Raw genomic sequence first — 20077 nt, forward strand, 5'->3', positions numbered from 1 at the left:
ACCTGCTATTCTAACTCACCTATGTTGGTTTTCAGATACCAGAATCTTGTTCGGTGACTCACAAATGATTGCCATATGGTTTCTGTAGACTACTCCCCTCTACCCACCTTGGTAGAACCCCCCCACAAAACCAAGTGAACAACACTGCCAGTTCATCTTCCATTTCATAACAATGTTGTTTAATACAAATAATCAGGAGCAGAACAAGAAAAAGGATCCAAGGGTCCTAACAACACAAGCTGGAAAGCCTGAAAGAGCTGGTTTGTCTAGCCTAGGGAAAACAAGACCTCAATTACACAGGCCTTCAGAGCAGTTGCAAAGTGGAAGACAAGTTATCCTGCAGGCTTGTCCTGGGAAGCAGTAATAGGCTTACAGAGAGGCAAGGGAGATGAAGCGCATTAGGAAATAATTTCCACTTGCAAGAACAGTGAAGAACCAACACAATTTCTCTAGGGAAATAATAGTCTCCATCACTATCATTAAATGCTTCCAGACATCATCAGGGAATGACTGAGATGCAGCCAAACTATTCAGGTAAAGATCAGATCAACCCTGAAACACTACACCCTCATTTACTACAGCTCAATGGAAGTCAGACTAGTAAATTCACTATCTACTTATGAGGTCAGCATTTTTGTACATAATGCTCACAGAAATAGGGGAAAAAAGCATGCCTTAAAAATACGACTGAGAAAAGAGCAGGTGATATGAAAACCAACAATTTTGAGCAAGTGCCCAAGCACAGAATTATGGTTTAAGTGCAGTGTGGCTTTCCTTACTTCCACAGAGGGCCACCTGACTGCACACACAGTATGGATGATCTTCCTCCACCCAACAACTGGGTGCTTTTGTGATGAATTTATTGAATGTGTACAAGTCAACTGAATGAAAAATCCAGAGTACCCAGTTCCTTCACAACAGACCAAGAGCACGACTAAGACCTGGCCAGGTGAACTGCCTTGGTAGCCTGTATAATTTGTGGAACAACAGGTAGAAGTCTCCTTTTTAAGGTAGCTAAAGTAGCAAAATCACCTTTCATTTCTCCCTACCTTTTCCTCCCCAAAAAACTGAGACAGCATCAAGGGCAGAGACCGAAAGATCACTAATACCTCATCTTTGAGACAGATGTTTTCCTATTTTTTTTGTGCATAACCTGTACCTGCAGGGCCCACAGTGAGACCTCAACTCTACTGTACTCTATACAAGCAGCAATGGCCCCAACACAAACATTGTACTGTCTAAGATGCAGTACCCCTTTGATCTAAAGGCTTACCTGAACTGCCACATTCTGCTTTCCTGCTTCCTGCATCTTATCCAAGCTGCATTTCTTGGTCTCGTTCTTTCTTTTATTGTTATCCTTCTTTCCATCATTCTTATTGGCTACTATTCCTTTGCTATAGTCCCGTCTTTCCCTACCTACATCTTTAGGGGGATAGATTCGCCCTTGCTCTCTGTTAACTTCCCGTGGCTTGATGTTCTCTTTGAATGTGACCATTGGTTTTTCTCCTGCATCACAGTTGTTGTTCAGGCTCCTGCCAGAGGACAGAACTGATTTGAGTCCAGGACTCCCATCTGTAGATAGCGGCTCTGCAATAGATGTTTCCTGCAAGGTGAGACTCTCTTTGGCTTCACTAGGGTCCTCTAGTAATAATTCTGGGATTTCCGTCAAAAACAACAGCTTTCCTACTTCATTTTCACACTGAATCAACCTGAAAAAGACAGAAAGCAATTGAAAAGCAAGTAGGAATAGTTTTTCACAGAGTAACACACTTCCCCAAGTTATAAAAGCAGAACGTCAACATATGCACCATGCATCTCTTCACCCCAGCAACAAGACGATGTCACATCACGTGTCCCAGCTACGGGTATCTCTAGCACAACGTATGCTCACATGCTAACACTCTTGCTACCATTTCAAATACTGTTTTCCACTTAGCTGTGCTGCAGTATCACTAAAAAGGTCTCAAGCATGATGCTTTACTCCAAATACATTCCCTATCATAATCAGTCTATGAAGCAACGGCATGCTGACCTACACAACAGTGCTGTCAGCATCTTGAATTCACATTGTATCTAACTGCTGTGCCAAATAGTGACAAAATAAAGCTCAGCTGTGGCTCCTGTGTTACCTAATCTTACAGCAGCAACTGAAACACACAAATACTACTTGCCATTACCTCGGCTGGTTATCAGCAATCCATTTGCCTGTGAAGATCAGACGCTGTTGCCGTATCCGACGCTGTTGCCCTTCCTTATCTCCTGTAATTGCCTGGTGGCCTTTGGAAAAATCCAAGTTCCTAGTATTGACATAGGAGAGGGGACAATAGTAATTAGACAGCCTCTGCAACATCATATTTCTTTAGAAATAAAATTGGGTCAGCATTACTCTATTATAAACTGTGAAATTTCATCAGATCCTATTTCAAACATGACAGTTATGGACATCTCATTTACAGATGCAATTCTCTTCTGGCAAGATGCATCTACGTTAAAGAGGTGCTTTTATTTTTTTTTAACATAAAGATGAAAGCTCATCCGTGTGCTAACCAAAACCCACAAAAATAATAATAGAGTGAATGCATCTAATATTGTTAACATTTGTCCATGATGTTAGGTACAGGGACACAGTAAAAAACAGTATAAAAAGCAGTAAAGTAAAACCACATCAAGTGGCTTTCATGTAAACGTATTCCTTTCCTATTTAATTTTTTCCTCTTTCATTTTACTGAAGAAAACCAAAAAAAGTTATAAGCAGTATTATAGGCTCCTAAGTTTCCCCAGAGTTGTACTGAAGATTTACTCAATGGAGACTCAAGTCCTGCACTGCCTATTACAGTTCTTTTGCAAAGTTACCTACATCAATTTTTACATTACTAAGTACTCATAAATAAGATATTGTAGGGAACAGGTCAATGTCTATCAAAGTAGTGACATCAGCAAGAGCACAGTTTCCTTCAGCTGTCACCCACCTGAACGAGGGCCTCAGAGCCAAGAATCCTTGCAACTCAAATTCTTCTGGAAGGGGGGTTGCTGTTGAATGGACAGTAAACAGCATAAAGAAAGCATGAATCCATTAAGTACAGTATCATAGGTCTGCAGTCTGAGGAGATCAGGAATGATGAAACAGAGCAAAGTCTGCTCAGCATGAGAAAGCAGCATTTGCAAAGTGTTCATATGCACTAATACTAGAAGACAACTTGCTCCCTTTTTGCTCTTCAATTAAAATTCCCCACAACGTCAGAAAAAACCCCATGCATTATTCCCAGTTCTTTACAGCACAGTTTAAAAGGATCCTTACCATTATTATTGGATAGATCTTCTTCATGTGGCTGGAAGCTGTTTAGAAGAGAAATCAGCCAGGGCCATATGCTACAAATCAGAAAACAGACAAACTAAGTGAAAACTACAGAACATGGAATCTATTTGCCTTATCAAGAAAACACCGAACTCTGTTATACAGTCACGGCTTCCGTTAAGCCTCTGATTGCCAAGAAAAGGTAAAGTTTCTCTCAAGTGTCAGGGAAAAGACCACTTTCTTGAAAAAAACGAATATTTTTAAAAAGCCAATCTAAGGTTACCAAGGAAGCCAGGCTCTCGTAGCATAGTGTTCATTATGCAGCAAGTCAGAAAGCCTGCCATGAATTTAACTAGACAAACCTATTGCATGAGCAAACGTTCAGAGCACCTGTCTGCAATTCACGTTTTCCAGTCCAAAGCTGACTGCTCTCAGAAACACAGTAAATTAATCAGGAAGCAAAACAATTCATCAAGATACCGCTGTGCAGAAGTACTTCTGTGAACATTAACACTCTCCCGTAGCACTGAAACAGTTACCAAGAAGGTCTAAGTAAGGGTTGCACTGAGTAAGACCATTAAACTAGAGGTTAGCTAACAGTCTCCCTGCCTTGCATTGGCAGTATCAGCAAGAGCAACAACTAGAATTTTTTGACAAAGGCCCTGGAGCAATTAATTTAAAAATCTCAACGATCACTGCATAGGTGGTTAATCTTTAACTGCCACCAACAGTCTGCTTTCTCCTATTTTTTTTTAAAAGCTCCAACTCAAACGTCTAAGCATCCTGCTTCTGCTTTAGGAACAGGCATGAAGCCATTGGAGGCAACAGGCAAACTATTTTAAGGTGCCCACTGTGCTTCGTGTTAGTGAAATGGATCTCCGCCCTGCCTCAGCAAGGCTTTTTGCCGTCACCCAGCACCTGGATTGTAGAACATAATGTGCACTTGAAAGTCTGAGGTGAGCTGCTTTCCTGCAGCGCCACAGGAACAGGAAACATTATGCTTATACTCTACACTAAACTAAGCTCCTTCCCACAGCTGACAAGGAACAGGAAGAAAAAAAGGGAGAGTGCAAGTCTGTTGCAACCTACAGCGAACTGCAGTTTTTCCTGCACAACACTTGAAATAATGAGATTTCATAATAAAAGATCTCTAAAGAAAAGTGATTAGTGATAGATGTAAAAACCTAGACCTAATGCGGCATCCACAGGGCAGGTTTGAAAAAACTCATTTCTAAAGAGCATACAGTAGTATTGATGTAGTAATTTCTGTACTCAGCTCTCGCCTTCACATTCATCTACTTTTCTAGGTAAACACATTTCCTTCCTATTTCAGATGCTCATTCAGTTTGAGGTAGGACTAATTATCCCCAGGAAAATGATAAGCATAGAGTGGGAACAACTGAAATTTTGAAAAGGAATAAGGGTTATTTTTCTTGAACCAAGAGCACAATTAAGTATGAATGCAGAGTAATGAAGGTTTTTCGATATAAAACAGACATCAGGTTATTAAACAGAGGCCAATAAAGGTGAGTATGTGGATGTGTGTGTGTAGTCTGCAAAGAATGATTTTCATTAGGATCTTCCAGTAGAAATAAATATACATCTCTCATCCTACAAATAACGGGGAAGATGGACAGTCATCTCTACTTTCTAGAGACAACAAGTGTAATGACTACTAATGCCCATTTTGACAAATCTTAGCGAATCTTAACTCTTTTCAAGTTCACCTGTGCAATTTACAGCTGTACGCTGCCTGCTTCACAACTCCTTTCTACAATGAGTAACTAAACATCACAGTTATCACACCACAGATTTAAAAGCCAGGCATGCTCTTTGAAGAGAGCCTGATAGCTTTGTGGGCAAAAGGACCTGCTCTGGCTAACTTAAAATATACATTCACACCTGGGGACTCACTTTGATACTCCATAAAGTATTGCCTGTACCTCCTCTCTGCAAGGACTACTTTATATCAAGTAATAATCTTCCCAGTAAAATCTTCCCAGTGAAATACTGGTATAAAGTCTCCCTTCAGAACATGCATACAGCAATACTTATTACCATCTCAAAACAACGTGAACTCTTATTTTCCCTAATCTTGCCTTCAGGAACTCTGAAATTGAAGTTCTCAAAGCTACAGGGCTTTAGGTTTTGCACACATTTGAGCAAGTACTTATTACTTATTTAGCAAGCAGAGGTTATAGGCACCCCTGCTTCCCATACATCAACATACATAAAATGCAAGCCTTGACTGGAGTAGCATCTTACAGCACACACTACCAAGATGGAGCTGAAACCACTGTGGCACATGGCACAAGATCAGCTAAGCAAGCTGTTTTCACACTGCTTTCCTTATAGTGGCCATCCTAGGAAAAACACTCATCTAACTGCATCAGTAGCAGTCATTCCTATCCGAAGCAATATCTCACAATTCAGAAACACTGTACTGAATTGCTATAATTCACAAAAAGTTAACAGGCTATAAAAAAGTTGATGAGTTTTGAACTATTTAAGCCTAAATTTAGGAGATTAAAGGCAGAAGTGAAAAATTAGAGCAACAGTCCAGAACAGTAACGCCTGTGCTGACATTTTAAGACTCCCTCTACTAAATTCAATTTAATTCCTGGATGATGAGCCAGGAAAACTGGATTCCAGCACTGCCCAAGAGATGCCTTAGTGCATGAAATTGAGGCAAATATTCTCCTACCACCTACTTCAATAAATCTGAGAAATCATTACAATAGATTAGACTAAGGGTACTCTCTCAAGTAGTTATACTCGGGCCAGGCATTATAAAGTAGATGCTTCTGATCTTAAAAAAGTTACACACAAACCTAAAGCCAATTAAAACAATGAATTTGCTCATATAGCCCACAACTTTCAGGTTTTGTCTTATGAACTTTCTATAGCACATACATTCTCTATCATTTTGATGTCTGTAGTAATGAGTTATACAATCACTTTCCCCATTACTAATTTGTGTATCATCAGTTATTACTAGTTTATGCAATTAAATGTATCAAAAGAAAGATTAACACTCACTACCGTCTTTCATCAACCACTGCCTCCTGGAAAACACTGGGCCTAAGTTTCAGCCAGTCCATTGAAACTTTCACAGCTGGAAGAGGATATGCAGCCCCAGAGTCCTCCTGGTAGTCATTTTGTAAAGGACACTTGCACAGAACTCCAAGAAAGGACACTAGAAACAGAGCAGGAAAAAAACCACAAAAAAACAAAGAATGCCAAAACAAACAATGCAGAAATGACACTTTAAATTTGACTAAATAACCTAATCAAACATGTATCACCATAGGACCCAATTTTTAAGAGCTAGTTCTTTAGAACAAAGCAGCACAATTATTTCATGTTAAAAGATCCACCAGCAGATCAGACCACCTTTTTTTCAATAAAGATTTTTCTACCATGAAGCAAAATCTTGGTGGGTTCCCCCCCACCCCCCTTTTTTTAAATGGAATGACATCATTTTGGTAAGCTAACAAAATCCAGTGACCCAAGCTCATTACAAAAATATTATTTCATTTATTTTTAAGAAGTGATCAACCCAACTATCTATCCGCATTTTCCCCCTCCCAGGTCAGCAGGCACAGAAATGCACTGCAGCTAGCTCCGCAGTCAGGCACCCAGCTGAGAAACAGTAACCACACCAGTGGGACCATCTGCTTGCAGAAGCAACTCCAGGCTGGAATCTGGAGAAAGTCAGTTATTCAGATATTTAGGTGTTTACAAACAAGGCTAAGCTGATCATGGCCAGATGCAGAGTTCTGCAAGGCTTCAAAGTCCAGGGCACATAAATCCAGCGTTAGTCAGCACTACTAGACAAACAATCCTGCACAACCATCTCCTAACTTTCCCCCAGAATATCGCTTTTCTCATCACTTATCTCACTCAACCATTAAGCTAGATGCTGAGAGCAAATTACTAATGGATTCCATATAAAAATGAAAGAGAAATTAAAAAAACAATTTTTTTCATACTCACTGAAGAGGGCCAGTAACTGTGTCCAGCAGAGCTGCTCATCCTGGCTGTAGCTGTGCTGCTCCGTTTCATTGCTGAAGTCTCGCAGGTGATGTAGTTGAAACAGATTGATAACAGTAATATGTACTAACTGTTGAGAATTGAAGGCCTTTTGGAATAACAACCTCTGCAACAAAGACACGTGTACAATGTATATATTTTTATACCAGAAAGCACACACTTGAAAGGATTAGTACTTGCTACTTCACTGCTTGACTAATGATTCTGCCCTTAAGGCAACATTCATTCTAGATTTTGTTTTCAGGTCATCCCTATTAGCACAGCACTGGGCTTCCCAGGAGGATACGGGGAGATGCTCGCTGTTAAACCCAAGGTTTTTGCTCATACACCGACTCATACACACAACAAATCAACGCTTCCTTGGATACGTTTCTTTCTGAGAGCAAGTGTGACTTTAATATGCAATGACAGCATTGCGGTGCAACTGCAACAATTACAGAGACGTACATCCACGGTATTTTTCAGTCTTTTGAAGAAAGAGCACGGAGAAGGTGACATTTAAAAAAAAAATACCCCAGGAAAATTTAACTACTGTGTGGTTATGTATTAAAGACTAATTCCACATCTGACTTCATGGGTCATGGAATGCCATGGTGGACTAAAATAGCACGAGCTATTTACAAATGCAGTTCAGTAACTATGCTGTAAAAGACACCTTTCTCAAAAGGGGAAAAGAAACTTTAATGCTTTTTTTGCAGCACTGTGAAAAAAAGGAGATATCCTAAACCAGAACAAACTTATCTTCACACACAACAGTCAGGGATGCAAATGGATTAACCAGCGTAAGCATCAGGAAAAGGTTTGATCTCCATGTTCAACCTTGATTTTTAGCTAAGGGCATGAAGCACTCTAGAGCCGGCAATTCCAACTGGCAGAGCTGTCAACAGCAGAATCACTGGCCCGCCTGAACCCTCCGACTCCTCTCCTCACTCACATGTAGAATCAGCCACAGTTGAAGTGATTACGCACCACACAGCCAATTTCACAGCCACACTCAACCCATTTAAGTCACAAGAGTTGCTCTCTAGCAAATTATGCCATATGTCACATCATATAAACAAAAGAGTAATCTAAGCAACAAAGCAGGGCTCAATTAGCTCTCTTAAGACCCTGGATCAGTTCAGAAAAATAAGACTTACACATGCCTGAGCAATGCTCATAATTATTGATTATAAGCACTGTGGAAAGAGCAGTACTTGTTCAACAGCCAACATCAAACACAAAAAGAGATATAATTATTTCATTTTGAAACGGCGTTTAAGCAGCTCGCATTCAAAGCTAATACAATTCACAACAAGTTTTGCGTTTTCTTAATTTATATTAAAGACAGTTTGGACCTAGTTGTAACAGTCCAATACAAAAATGCAAAAAGACACTGTAAAGAACATTTGTAGCTCTTTATATCGCTGCGACCACCTTCCCTTTCTTAATTTAGAAAAAGTATCAACTGCTCTGTTGAACGTACCCATACTACATTTTCCACAAATGATGCTGAAGCAGAGCAGTTTCCAAAAGGCACCTAACAGTTAATACAATGTCCTCTTTGAAATTTTACCACCCTGTATAAATACCTTACAAAATTCTCTTTGTTACAGTCTTTGGTATATTGTCTAACTTAATGAGCTGGCTACATAATTAATGGAGGAAAAACCTTCTGAACAGTTCTAGTCTACACACAAATTAAGGTTGTTCTGGAACACTGTTTTTAAAGGCAAACCACTGACAGGAGCGGCAAGTTGTCTGAGGAAGATTAAAAGCAGCCTTAATAACTAGTGGGAGCGAATGAACACCATCCAAAAAACAAAGCTCTCAAAATTCCTCAGGCAGCTGAGCCAAGACTTCCCGGATGAATCAAGTGCTTTCCACAGGTATCCAAGAATCATCCAGGTTAAAGAGCAGAGAATCAACTGTGGTCATTGATTTCTGCTGTATTTCCACCAGTACCACACCACATGTCAAATGGGAAAAATCGTTATTACTTGCAGAAATCAACAGAGCTATGCAGTGTTAGCTGCGATGCAAACCTTCCATAACTGGCTACTTGAGCTTCTTATATTTTAACATGTGAAAAAGTTATTATTAGACTGTAATTTCAGAACTCAGCTGCTAAAAATACTCTCCTCAATACACTAATTAATATGTTGTTAGAACTAACCTTGAACTGTTCTTCCAACTTTTCTCGAAGAGGGCTCAGCTTCTCCAAGCTCTTACTCAGGTACACGTGGCCATGGAATTTAATAAATGCCTTGATGAAGTCAGACACGCTCCATCGAGTCTTCACCTCATCACGACTACATCCAGAACAGAAATACCAGACTTCAGACTTTGGAATTAGACACAGCTGCATGTAACATCACATACTTTTTTTGTGAAGTTCAAGGAAGGAGGAATGTCCAAGCAAAGCTACTTTTCATGTTGGCACAATGTGCTTATTTCCTGCAGTCACTATTCACACTCAGGAGCATCCAAGACACAAACTATTCTTTGTCCATATATATGTAAGGACGTTCTGACTAGACCGAGGTTGAGAAACTTCTGTTTCTACTATCAAATATGAGTAGCTTTTGGCAAGGGAGGTAACATTTGGGAGAAGTCTCCTCCATCTTATCTGAGCAGAAACACATTATGCTTTGTCTTACCTTTCCAGTGCTTTAGAAAGTGCTTTTTGTAAGTTCGTGGAGGCAGCTGGGAAAGGAAACTTCACAGCAATGCTTCTGCAGTAGTAAAAAATTGTGGTCAAGTGGTCTCCTTTGGAGGAAGCTAGAATAGCCAACTGATTATAAGGCTGACCTAAGGGAGAAAAAGACAAGTTGTCCAACAAGTTGTCATAGACTGACGTGTGCTGGATTTCAGCATTTAAAAAGGAGAGCAAAGTCCTAAAATCTTCAGCATGCAAAGTTCAGATTCATCTGCTGACCCGTTTACTCCAGCCTCATATCAGTACCACTCAGATGAAAAAGTTTCCAAACTTGGAATACATTTTTGGTGGTGGTGGGGTTTGAGTTGTGGGTTGTTTTCTTTTTTTAAACACATGCTTTAAAACTGGACAACAAATATGGTGTAAAAAGCTATATACCTGAACTAAAGAAGCTCTTAACTTGCACGAGCAACTTGAAAAGTCCAATTTTTGCTACTGAACTTTACAAACTGGCATGTGAACAAGCAATAATAGAAAATATGCCACTGGTAGGCAAGTTTTCATTAACTGTACTTTATAACATAAGAATGTAGCACAGTATAATGTAGTAGTAGTAGAGAAGCCTTGGAGTGAAGCCGTGCATTAACTTCTTTTTTTTAAATCTTCACAAAAGGGAGACAGGTGACACAGATCAGGCAAACAGCTACTATCTAAATGATTTACCGATGCATCAGGCTTTGTTGCATGATTGTTTGGGGTATTTGGGGGAGGAAGGTTTATATAAAATCCCAAGTTTCCAACTGCCACACAAGAAAAGCAATACCCCAAATCTTATTTTGGAATTATGAAGCTAAAAGGTATCCCAGACTCACCATTAGAAGGGACAAGCTGAGCTGCATGTCTGTAGTAAGACTCTGCCTGGCTGGTCTGATTCCTATAGCGAGCTAAGAAAACAACAAAAAACCCAAGTTGAGACCAAAAAAACCACCAACCAACTCTCCTGCATTTACTTAAATACAATGCAGTTTACCTGAAGAACATTTTACTATTATTTTGGAAATAATTTTAGAAACCTTGTTTATGAAAGGCTGGATTTCTAACTGTTGTCTTTGTATGTAAGGTTTAAAAGTAACATCCTGAAATGGAGAAGTGTGTTAGCCTGCTGCAACAAGCTTTGGTAACAGTTACCAGTTTCAATATTTCACTATGCCTAGCAGCTATAACATGATTAGTATTCTAGAAGACAGATTCTAGCAAATCACTAGAAAGCTAGCGATTAACTGTCTCCGTGTGTTAACATGTAACACACACTATAAAAGTCTAACAACATTGCTTTCCAGAACTTTCCCCCTGCAGCAACCACCAAACATACAATTAGCTACTAGCTACTAATTTGGAGCACTCTTGGTCTAGTAGTTGCCCAGGGTATGTACTGATCCCTCTTCATGAAGGCTGACCACTGGTAGGACTCAAACGTCCCACCTCTTTTTCCTTCAGGAACTCACCTATATCTCCAAGGTGGACAAGGCAGTGCTGGCAGATGTAAGAGCAGGAGCTAGACTGCGGCTTCACTATGGCGCTGGTGTGCGTCTGTTTATTGCTAATGATTCCCAGCTGGGAAGACTTTACACGACATGGCAAGTCTACATTAAAAACTGTGCACAATTCCTGTAATAACTAGAAAAACAGGTCTAGTTTAGTAGCAGATAGAAATAATAATCAGGAAAGTATTGAAACAACAGACAAAAGTAACAGAGCATGACTCAAGAGGCATGGATTAGCTAAAGGTATTTGAAGTGAAATAAGCCTAGGTTACTGAAAGTGAGACTTTAAATTACATTCTCCATACCAAAGTCACTGAGCTCCATGCTGCATTATTCTGCCCAGAACCTTCTGTAAGAAAGAGCTGTGCATCCCAGACCAGTAACCAACTCAATTCCCATGATACTTAAATTACCAAATATCATCAGTGGATATTGATTATCAGAGGTCTAAAAATCTTGTTGGCTTCCCCCCCCCCCTTTTTTTTTTTTTTTTTTATACAGGCCACTCTCTTAAAAGGAACACAGTCTTTTTATACCTAGATGAAGTGACACTGTTCTCCAAAAACAAGAGAAAGGAATGCCATTCCTCTGAAGCAGCAGCTTGTTCCAATGTCAGAAACAGTACTACCCTGACTTAAACTTTAGATATAAGCCTGGAAAAAACCAAGTTTGTAGGCAACACAAGGCAATAGTGGCTAACAGTTCAGCGGCTGAGCTGTCAGTAAATAGTTAGCTAACAGTCAGACTCTTTCAAAGAACAAGGCATCAGCTGCTTGATCGGATATCTCAGAAGCTGATCCAAGGAAAACCTGAACTTTGCCATTCGAATCAGCGCTTTTGAAGTTTTTCCTAATGGAGTCCAGGAAATACTCTGGGAAGTAACAGTCACCAAGTAGCGATGAAAAGTGTTTATTCTACTGTGTTACAGGGTTAAAAATGCAAGTAAGGATTGACAGACTTTCTCCCAGCTGGGAACATACTCAGTCTCCAAATAAAGCAGGCCTGCAGCAGGGTTCCACTTCCAGATAAAAGCATATAGAAAGCTCAGGGCTCACAAAGATATGCATTTTGTCAACAGCTAAACACGCGATGTGATGCTTTTGCTTGCTGCAGAAAAAGGTTTGTGTTAGACCTCCCTCCCCTTTTGCTCTGTCTTTTATACAGTAGGTAAAAATCCCCAAACGAGGAATCTCACTGATGAAAGCTGGACAAAAGTGAGAAACTTGACATCTTCCAACATGCTGAATTAGGAGAATTCATGCTCTCTTTCAAAGATGTCATTTACACAGGCCTCGCAGTTGAAGAGCAGGTATCTTGCCTGAGCAAAATCTTTAGATTGAAAAATGGGACAATTAACACCACACCAAACAGAGAAAGACGACCCAGTCTGTGATGTCATACACAAGAGCATCAAAATTCCCTGATACACCACAGGAAAGAACAAGGCTTTTGCAAGACAAACTGTATAGGTTGTAGAAAACCTGTGGCAACCACACCACAGCCCGTCAAACTGTCTGCTTCCCTGCAGAAAAAAAAGCGCAAGGGAAAAAAAATAAAATCACAGATTCTGGAAAAAAAACTGGGGTTGCCTTGCAGATATTCAGAATCAAACTAGGAAGCGATACAGTAAGAATGCCCTACTGTGTGTGTTGTAACTTGAAGCCAGTGCAAACTAGCTGGTAGAAAGTTTTGTCAGACCACTACTTGAAATTGTGTGCTGCAGCACACACCAAATGAGGTGAAAAAGAAAATAAAGGCAAGTTAACTTAATTAAGGCCATTATCATACAGCAGCTCTTACTATTCATAATCTACAAGCTGAAATCTAACATTGGAAAGAGCGTATGGGGAAAAAAATGGCAGTAAGAAATAAAAGTATGAACAGGAATCGCACCCCTTTTGCATTTAACTGAAAATGTCATGAAAGATGCTTAAGAGAAAAGCTCCCATAACTGAAGTTAGCAATTCTAAATAATTCAATATTTTTGTCAACAGTTAAGACTGAAGATGTACTTGTAAGCCTGGAAGCCTTGATTAAAAAAACAGCAAGACATTATATATTGTAAATACTACATAACACTCTTGGAGACAACCACCCAACTTAAATGCACAACTGCCAGATTCACAGAAGTTTCAGATCAACTCAAGGCTGTGCACGATCAAGAGAAAGCACATCACCAGCTTTGTAGACATGTTCTACTGGGAGCACTGGTACACTGCTTGATCCAGAACAACAATAGGGAACACTACACTAAGGGAAAAGAATATATTTTACCCGCCTAAAACCGATCCTCCTACCTTTCCTCAAAGAGATTAATACTAGTTCTTCGTGCTGCTGTGATATCAGAGCTCATGTCTCATGAGCAGTTGCTGGAGCAGCACAGGAGATCCGGCAGCCAAAGCTTTGTAAAGGACCCGCACACAAGCAGCAAAAGGCTCAAGAGCGCTTGCTTCCAGACTATGCAAATATACCACTGCCAATGTATTTTTTGCAACTCACCTGTGTGTAGAAGCCACTAGCTGCCTCTAAGAACAGAGAAAGGTTCGCCTGAACTTCACTCCGATTTGGATTTGCTCTGTTTTTCGCCTGACCCTGTAGCGTCGTGATCTGATTTTTAAAGGCATGATTCCAACTGAAAACAAAATAAGTGTTTTCCTTTTTTTTTTTCCAATGCAGATAGCACAAGCAACAGGAAAGAACTGTTTAATTACATAGCGTCAGACGTGAAAATTAATTTGTCTATACAAATTCAGGCAACATTCAGATTACAAATAACATTAAATACAGAAGAGTTACCTTCCCCCACCTCTCCTAACTACAGAAACCAATCCTGATACTGTATAGCCAACACTGTAACAGCATTAATATTTGCTTGTAATTGTTTTGTTTTAGGCAGCATAGTGCTCTTTTCTGAAAGCAGGACATGGGGTATAGAAATTTCAGTTAAAAATCGTTCAGCATCTGGAGGCATGGACAGAACAACTCAGCCAGCCTACTCATCTTGCTTCTCTCAGAGTGCCAGAAGAACCACATGCTTAAAGTGAGGGTCTTTGGCAGCTACTCAACTCTGGTTAGACCTTGCTCAAAGCTCCAGGTGATTACATCAGGCAAATTTCCTTCTTTCTGGAAACTCTAAACTTCAGAGCTTCCATGACAGCACAGAAGACTCTCTCCCTTCTATCTGGCTCACCAAAACCCACTCCTGCATGACACGGTTGCTGCTAATTGCCAGAGGTAAAATACTAACCTATGGAACGTTCTTCATCGACTCTGCAGTGCATTCTCATGTTTCACCCACAGCACAGCTTTCATTTTAAAGAAAATGCAAGAACCGTTCATACGATCCAACTGCTTTTCTGGAAGTCTCAGGGTTTCCTACTTGTCAGCCCAGACTACATATATACCTACAAATTTACTGAGGTACTTACAGATCCTGCTCCACTTTTTTATCTAAAGCATATTCCAAATCGGTCACTAGCATTTTCTGATATAAGTCCTGTAGAGCCTGTCTGGATGTCCAGACTTCTGCTGGACCCAGCTTCGAATCTGAGCAACAAAAAGAAAAAACAAAGACACAACAGTTTTTGTAACACTCAAACTTATGGAGTTACTCCAACCGATTTTTGACTCATCCACCAAAGGAAAGAATACAGCCCGGTGTAAGATATCCAATGCCAAACACCCGTTTTTATCACAGATTCATCAGAACACTGAAATACAAGAACTACAGGGGGACTGAGGATTAACTGATCACTGATTAACTGATCAGTCTCCTACAATACCAGAACTAGACATGAGCCAAGTCAGCAGCTGGCAAGTTAAAAAAAAAAACAACAAAAAAAACAGACATGAGGAGGTGATTCTCCGTAAGTCATTAAGCCACAGAACTTCTTGCCACTGGATGAATTTAGAAAAAATTACCGAGTAGCTTGAAAAAATTAGCAGAAAAGAAATCAATCAGGGGATGCTAAATAGGACAGTCCCCTGAGCCAACACTGTTGGTTTTTAGGGGAACATTGTGGGCAAGTATTACTGCATGCTTGCCATTTTCTAACTCTTTGCTAGCCATCTGCTTTCCATCACTGAGGGCGAATGCAAACACTGCTCCCTGCTTCCTCAAGTTAGAGAGTCTGATATCCCATGCCTTGGAAAATCACCTGAGCTGTGGCTGTGGGAGCACAAGGCATGGGCCTTACCCCGAGGGAAACCATTCTGCTGATGGTGTAGCCAACCCCTGCTGGATCAGAAGGATCCAGGCAGTTCTAATGTTCCTACAGGGACTACACCAACCTGCTATGTGTACTACACCAAGGTGGTAAGGCTGAGCACAGGTCCATTATGCAAGCTGCTTGTACTGCGTGGCTGATGCATTAATATAAACCATTCACATTAATACATAGCTTGTAGCATTTTATAGCATGTATAGACTGCAATTTCATAACACATGCAGCGTTCAGACTAACATTTCCATCATCCAGGTTTCTCAAAACCATCCAGATCCTTGCTTATCCCAAATACAGCAGTTCCTGTGGCATTTTGGACAGGAGTCTCTTTCTTATTCCCAAAAGGAGAACACAATGGGAGAGGACTAGGGGCATGACCTCCATCTCCAAATGCTTTAAAACACCCAAAGTCAACTTTAAAAATACATGTATTTTTAGATACAGGAGAGAGGGGCACAGATGCTAAAATGCTATTTATTTATATATAGGGGACAAACCCTTAACGTAATGTCACACGCTTTCCAGAGAATTCTTAGGAATGAGAAGCATAAAGAACACAAAAGGAAAACAAAATCAGGAATAAAGTATTAGCAGCTAGATCAACTGTATAATCAAGGCAATTACCTGTCATGTCAGCCTTCAGGACTTCTGCCTGCCTGTAAGAAAGCAATAGAACAATATAAATTAGAAAACAGACTGATCAAAATAATTTAATTATGCTAAAGAACACTCATGCAACAGTGAGAAAGCAGGGTCAGCTCTGTAGAGGCTACCTACAACCTACACTGCTATAATTTACCCCACGCAGTACAGATTTGAGCTACTGTTTAACAGTATGATTTCTTCTAATTCATACCATAAGTCAACTGTTTACTTTTCCCTGCTTAAGTCTCTTTCAGAAAAAATACAAACTAAAAAATGCTTACACTACATTTTTAAGCTTTACCTGGCAGCAGTGTCCTGTGAACATTAGTGATACCTGCTTACCTGTAACTGGGAATTTGATATTAACTTTAAATCATTCACATGTGTTGTCACACGTGAAATGCAGTAGCCAACACAATCAGAGCAAAGCAAGATCCCATCAGTGCCTGTCAGCACATTGCTACAGCCCTCCTGCCCCTCCATGCGGCACTAGCTTCCCTTCAGGAGAGGCAATAAAAAGACTACGGCTTCTGGAATTACCTCTCTTCCTTGAACTACCTCCCTGAAGTGATGGTTTGATCAAGTTTTCAAGAAAAAAACCACACATACAGAACATGCAGAATGAATGGCAACTACAGGTAAACCACTCCTTCGCTGAATATCCTCTGCAAATCCCCACTGCTGGTGGAGGCTGGCAAATTGTTTCTCAAATAGAGGAACACCGGGACACAGTACTCAATAAATAAATAAATATTTATGAACAGTCATGAATGGCCGGATGGAACAGGCAACTGAGATCCTATGGTTAAGCACTGTGTCAGCAGTACACAAAACTTCACGGGGCAGTGCTGCTGGCCTGTGTGACTGACACGGAATTAACACAGGGCAAGCAGAGGCAGAAGGGACACAAGACTGCCTGGTTTGGCTGGGTTCTGGTGGAACATGTCCCTTTGCTTTTGCTACACTCAAATGTTTACATATATTTGCAAAGAGCGTAAGCTTTCCATACCAGACATGGAATTCTCCTCGCATATGAAATACCCACTTCCACTTGCCTCCCTCAGCAAAAAAACTGGATGGAAGTCACACTGCGACTAACATGAAAGTCAGATGTCAGCTTGAGAAAGAAGGGAGGGCCAGGAGAAAGCACCACCTAATTCCCAAAGAGGCTTCAGAAACAAGCATATATTCTCTTTTACTGATGTGAAGTTGTGGTGACCGTAAAAATAGTTTTTGTGTTGTTCCGGGTTCTCCCTGCTGGCCACAAATTACAGGCAAGGTTTTGAGATCCACATCAGGATTAAAAAGATATCACAATAGTGCTAATGCTTCACTAGAAAGGTGCGTATTTGTAAGTCCCTTCACAAAAATTTCTGTTTATTAAATGCAAGAATTATCTATAGCAACTCACCATAGTCACCACAGCGTACCATCTAAGAAGCAACGGGATGCTCCAAGGGCTTTAATTAAGTTAAGAATATCTTAACTGCTGCCAGAAGTACATCTGTATGTTTCTCACCTGCTTCACAAATCTAATCTATTTAAGATAACTTCTTTTAGTTTATTTCTTTCAAGAAGGCATGAAAACATTTTTTCAGCTCCTAACAACAGGGAACGCTGGAAGAGATACCCTATTATTACTGACAGACAAGCAAGGAAAATTTTAGATATTGTGTCATGAGAAAGCTGAAAGCCCAAGAAACATTTCTGCCTTGTCGACATGGAGGTAACGAAAGGCACCTCAGCGATGCCCTCCCCGTCCCTGCAGCGAGCAGGATGGGAAAGAGCAGATCTTTTCCCCCACACAGCTAAGAAGAGCTGACGAAGGACAGCAATCTCCACTGCGTGCTGTGCCTCGGGAGCCTCTGCGATGCTGACCTGCAAGTCTAGTCAAGCACAAAGCCGAGTCAATTCTGCGATGCTATGACTTGGCAGCTAGAAATGCCACTGCTCAGAAGGAAAAGCTGACTTGCTCAGGTGTTGAAGACTCTTTTTTGAGCAGCCAGCTTGTACTTTAAACACCTGCCAGTTGTGCAAACTTGTTCTTTAAGCTGAGTGCCTGATCTGTGTTGCCAAAGCCATGAAACCTACTGAGAGGCTCAGCCCGAGTGGGACACGTGGTACCGCTCCGGCAAACAAGAGCCCAAAATTCTCCTCCAGGCAAAAAGTTTCTCCCCTTTAAAAGACAAGAACTGCTCCTCTGAAAATTACTTGTGCAGAACTGACTTCCTCTATGTTAACTACTAATCTTTAAAGGGGGAAATACAAATAGCACCACTGTAATGGCTTTCTTTTCATAGTTTTGACTAGCTGTTGCCTGGAGAATTTAGATGAAGAGAGCCTTGACCCTTACATCAGTGCAACTGCTGACAGATGCAGAGCCCTAACAATAACACTGGACCTGAATTTTTATCAAAAACTTCTTTTTTTTTTTTTTCTTATTAGAACACCCATTTTGGAAGACAATACTCATAGGCTTACAGAATGAGACCCTTCAGCACCAGTCTCTTCACTAGCCATAAAGCAAACTGCCTTTTATATTTTATAACCTTGCAACAAGCTACACTAAAGGGATTATCACTATAATTTTTAATAAAAACATATAGAACTTATTTCAATAGTTCCTAGAGGCCAAGAGAATTAGTAAAGTAGGCCTAACATTAGCATGGTCACTATCTCATTTCCATCCAAACCCAACTTTTATTTAAAACAGTTGCATCCACTGTGGCTAAGCCAGGATAAGAGAGGGCAGCCTGGGTACCAAACTTGTTCTGTATCAGTGGCATCTCAAGAGAAAAAGATGCATTGCCTGTTCCTTTAACAGACTTTACTGAAGAGCGTGGCTGTTCCTCAGACTCCTAGTGGGCACAAATCAGACTTCACTGATAACAGCAAGAATTTCTGAGAGTGCAAATGGCTCCTTATATTGTCAAGCATCTTTTACAGCATCCATATATTTTCTTGCACTGTCTCATGTTGAATTTGCATTTGAATGACTCATTCTGGTGCAAATACATGATGCCTGCCAGCAAACTTGGTACGACTCGCTTACACATTTTATCATTTCAAGAATATTCTCAAGTACCTCCTTGCCCAGTTGGACTCAGCAGTTCAGTCTTCAAGTCAAGCTTCCCCAAGTTCATTGGTCCAAAGCCAAATAAGCACAAACCATAGTTCAAAAAATTGTATTTCGAGCATCTCCATCAGATGATATATCATCTTGGTATATCATAATAGCCACTCTTTATAATTTCCTAATCAAAGTTCAGCCCCATGCATTAGTCAAACTTGAATACAAAAGCCTTCCACTCAATTCAGTAAAACTGCTTGACAGCTAAAGGATTTTTCATTTTATTAAAATACTCGAAAAGCTTCAAAACTTTAAAGCACAGTAGTCAGAACTTTCTTTTGAAGTTCTGAAGGCATAACATATATTAAAATTGAAGTTTCCCCAAATGGCAAAGAAAACTTTTCTTAAGAATCTGGTAGTATACAAAGTCCTGTTTTGCTGTAACTCAGGGGAACTCAGAGGCTACATTTAGCCCGGAATGAGCCACTGGATTTAGCAAAGGAAGACAAGACACACACATTCTGTTTTTCCATTTTCAAGTGTTTATCATTCTTAATCAATTAAGTCAATTAGATCAATTAAGCAGAAAAAGAGAACAAGTTGTTCCCC

At 40.3% G+C, this 20077-nt stretch overlaps 1 protein-coding gene across 4 annotated transcripts in view; it reads right to left on the minus strand.

Annotated features, from left to right (window-relative positions):
• Positions 1-19250, minus strand: part of SMG7 (SMG7 nonsense mediated mRNA decay factor) — a 33481-nt gene extending 14231 nt beyond the window's left edge. Inside the window, exons 1-14 of one of the 4 annotated variants that reach the window (XM_074152699.1) lie at positions 19225-19250; positions 16378-16409; positions 14959-15076; positions 14030-14162; positions 11492-11663; positions 10859-10930; positions 9988-10138; positions 9504-9639; positions 7292-7454; positions 6335-6491; positions 3299-3369; positions 2970-3030; positions 2178-2297; positions 1421-1709 (exon numbers count right to left, since the gene is read on the minus strand). In XM_074152699.1, coding sequence (XP_074008800.1) covers positions 1421-1709; positions 2178-2297; positions 2970-3030; positions 3299-3369; positions 6335-6491; positions 7292-7454; positions 9504-9639; positions 9988-10138; positions 10859-10930; positions 11492-11663; positions 14030-14162; positions 14959-15076; positions 16378-16384 — 1650 coding nt within the window. In that variant the 5' untranslated portion in view covers positions 16385-16409; positions 19225-19250. Of the gene's footprint in view, positions 1-1273; positions 1710-2177; positions 2298-2969; positions 3031-3298; positions 3370-6334; positions 6492-7291; positions 7455-9503; positions 9640-9987; positions 10139-10858; positions 10931-11491; positions 11664-14029; positions 14163-14958; positions 15077-16377; positions 16410-19224 lie in introns of those variants that run through there. The other 3 variants (XM_074152698.1, XM_074152701.1, XM_074152700.1) reach the window with 3 other exon arrangements.
• Positions 19251-20077: the final 827 nt, after the last annotated feature.

Source organism: Numenius arquata, chromosome 8 (genome assembly GCF_964106895.1).
Source record: "Numenius arquata chromosome 8, bNumArq3.hap1.1, whole genome shotgun sequence".
In the NCBI taxonomy this organism is placed as follows: domain Eukaryota; kingdom Metazoa; phylum Chordata; class Aves; order Charadriiformes; family Scolopacidae; genus Numenius; species Numenius arquata.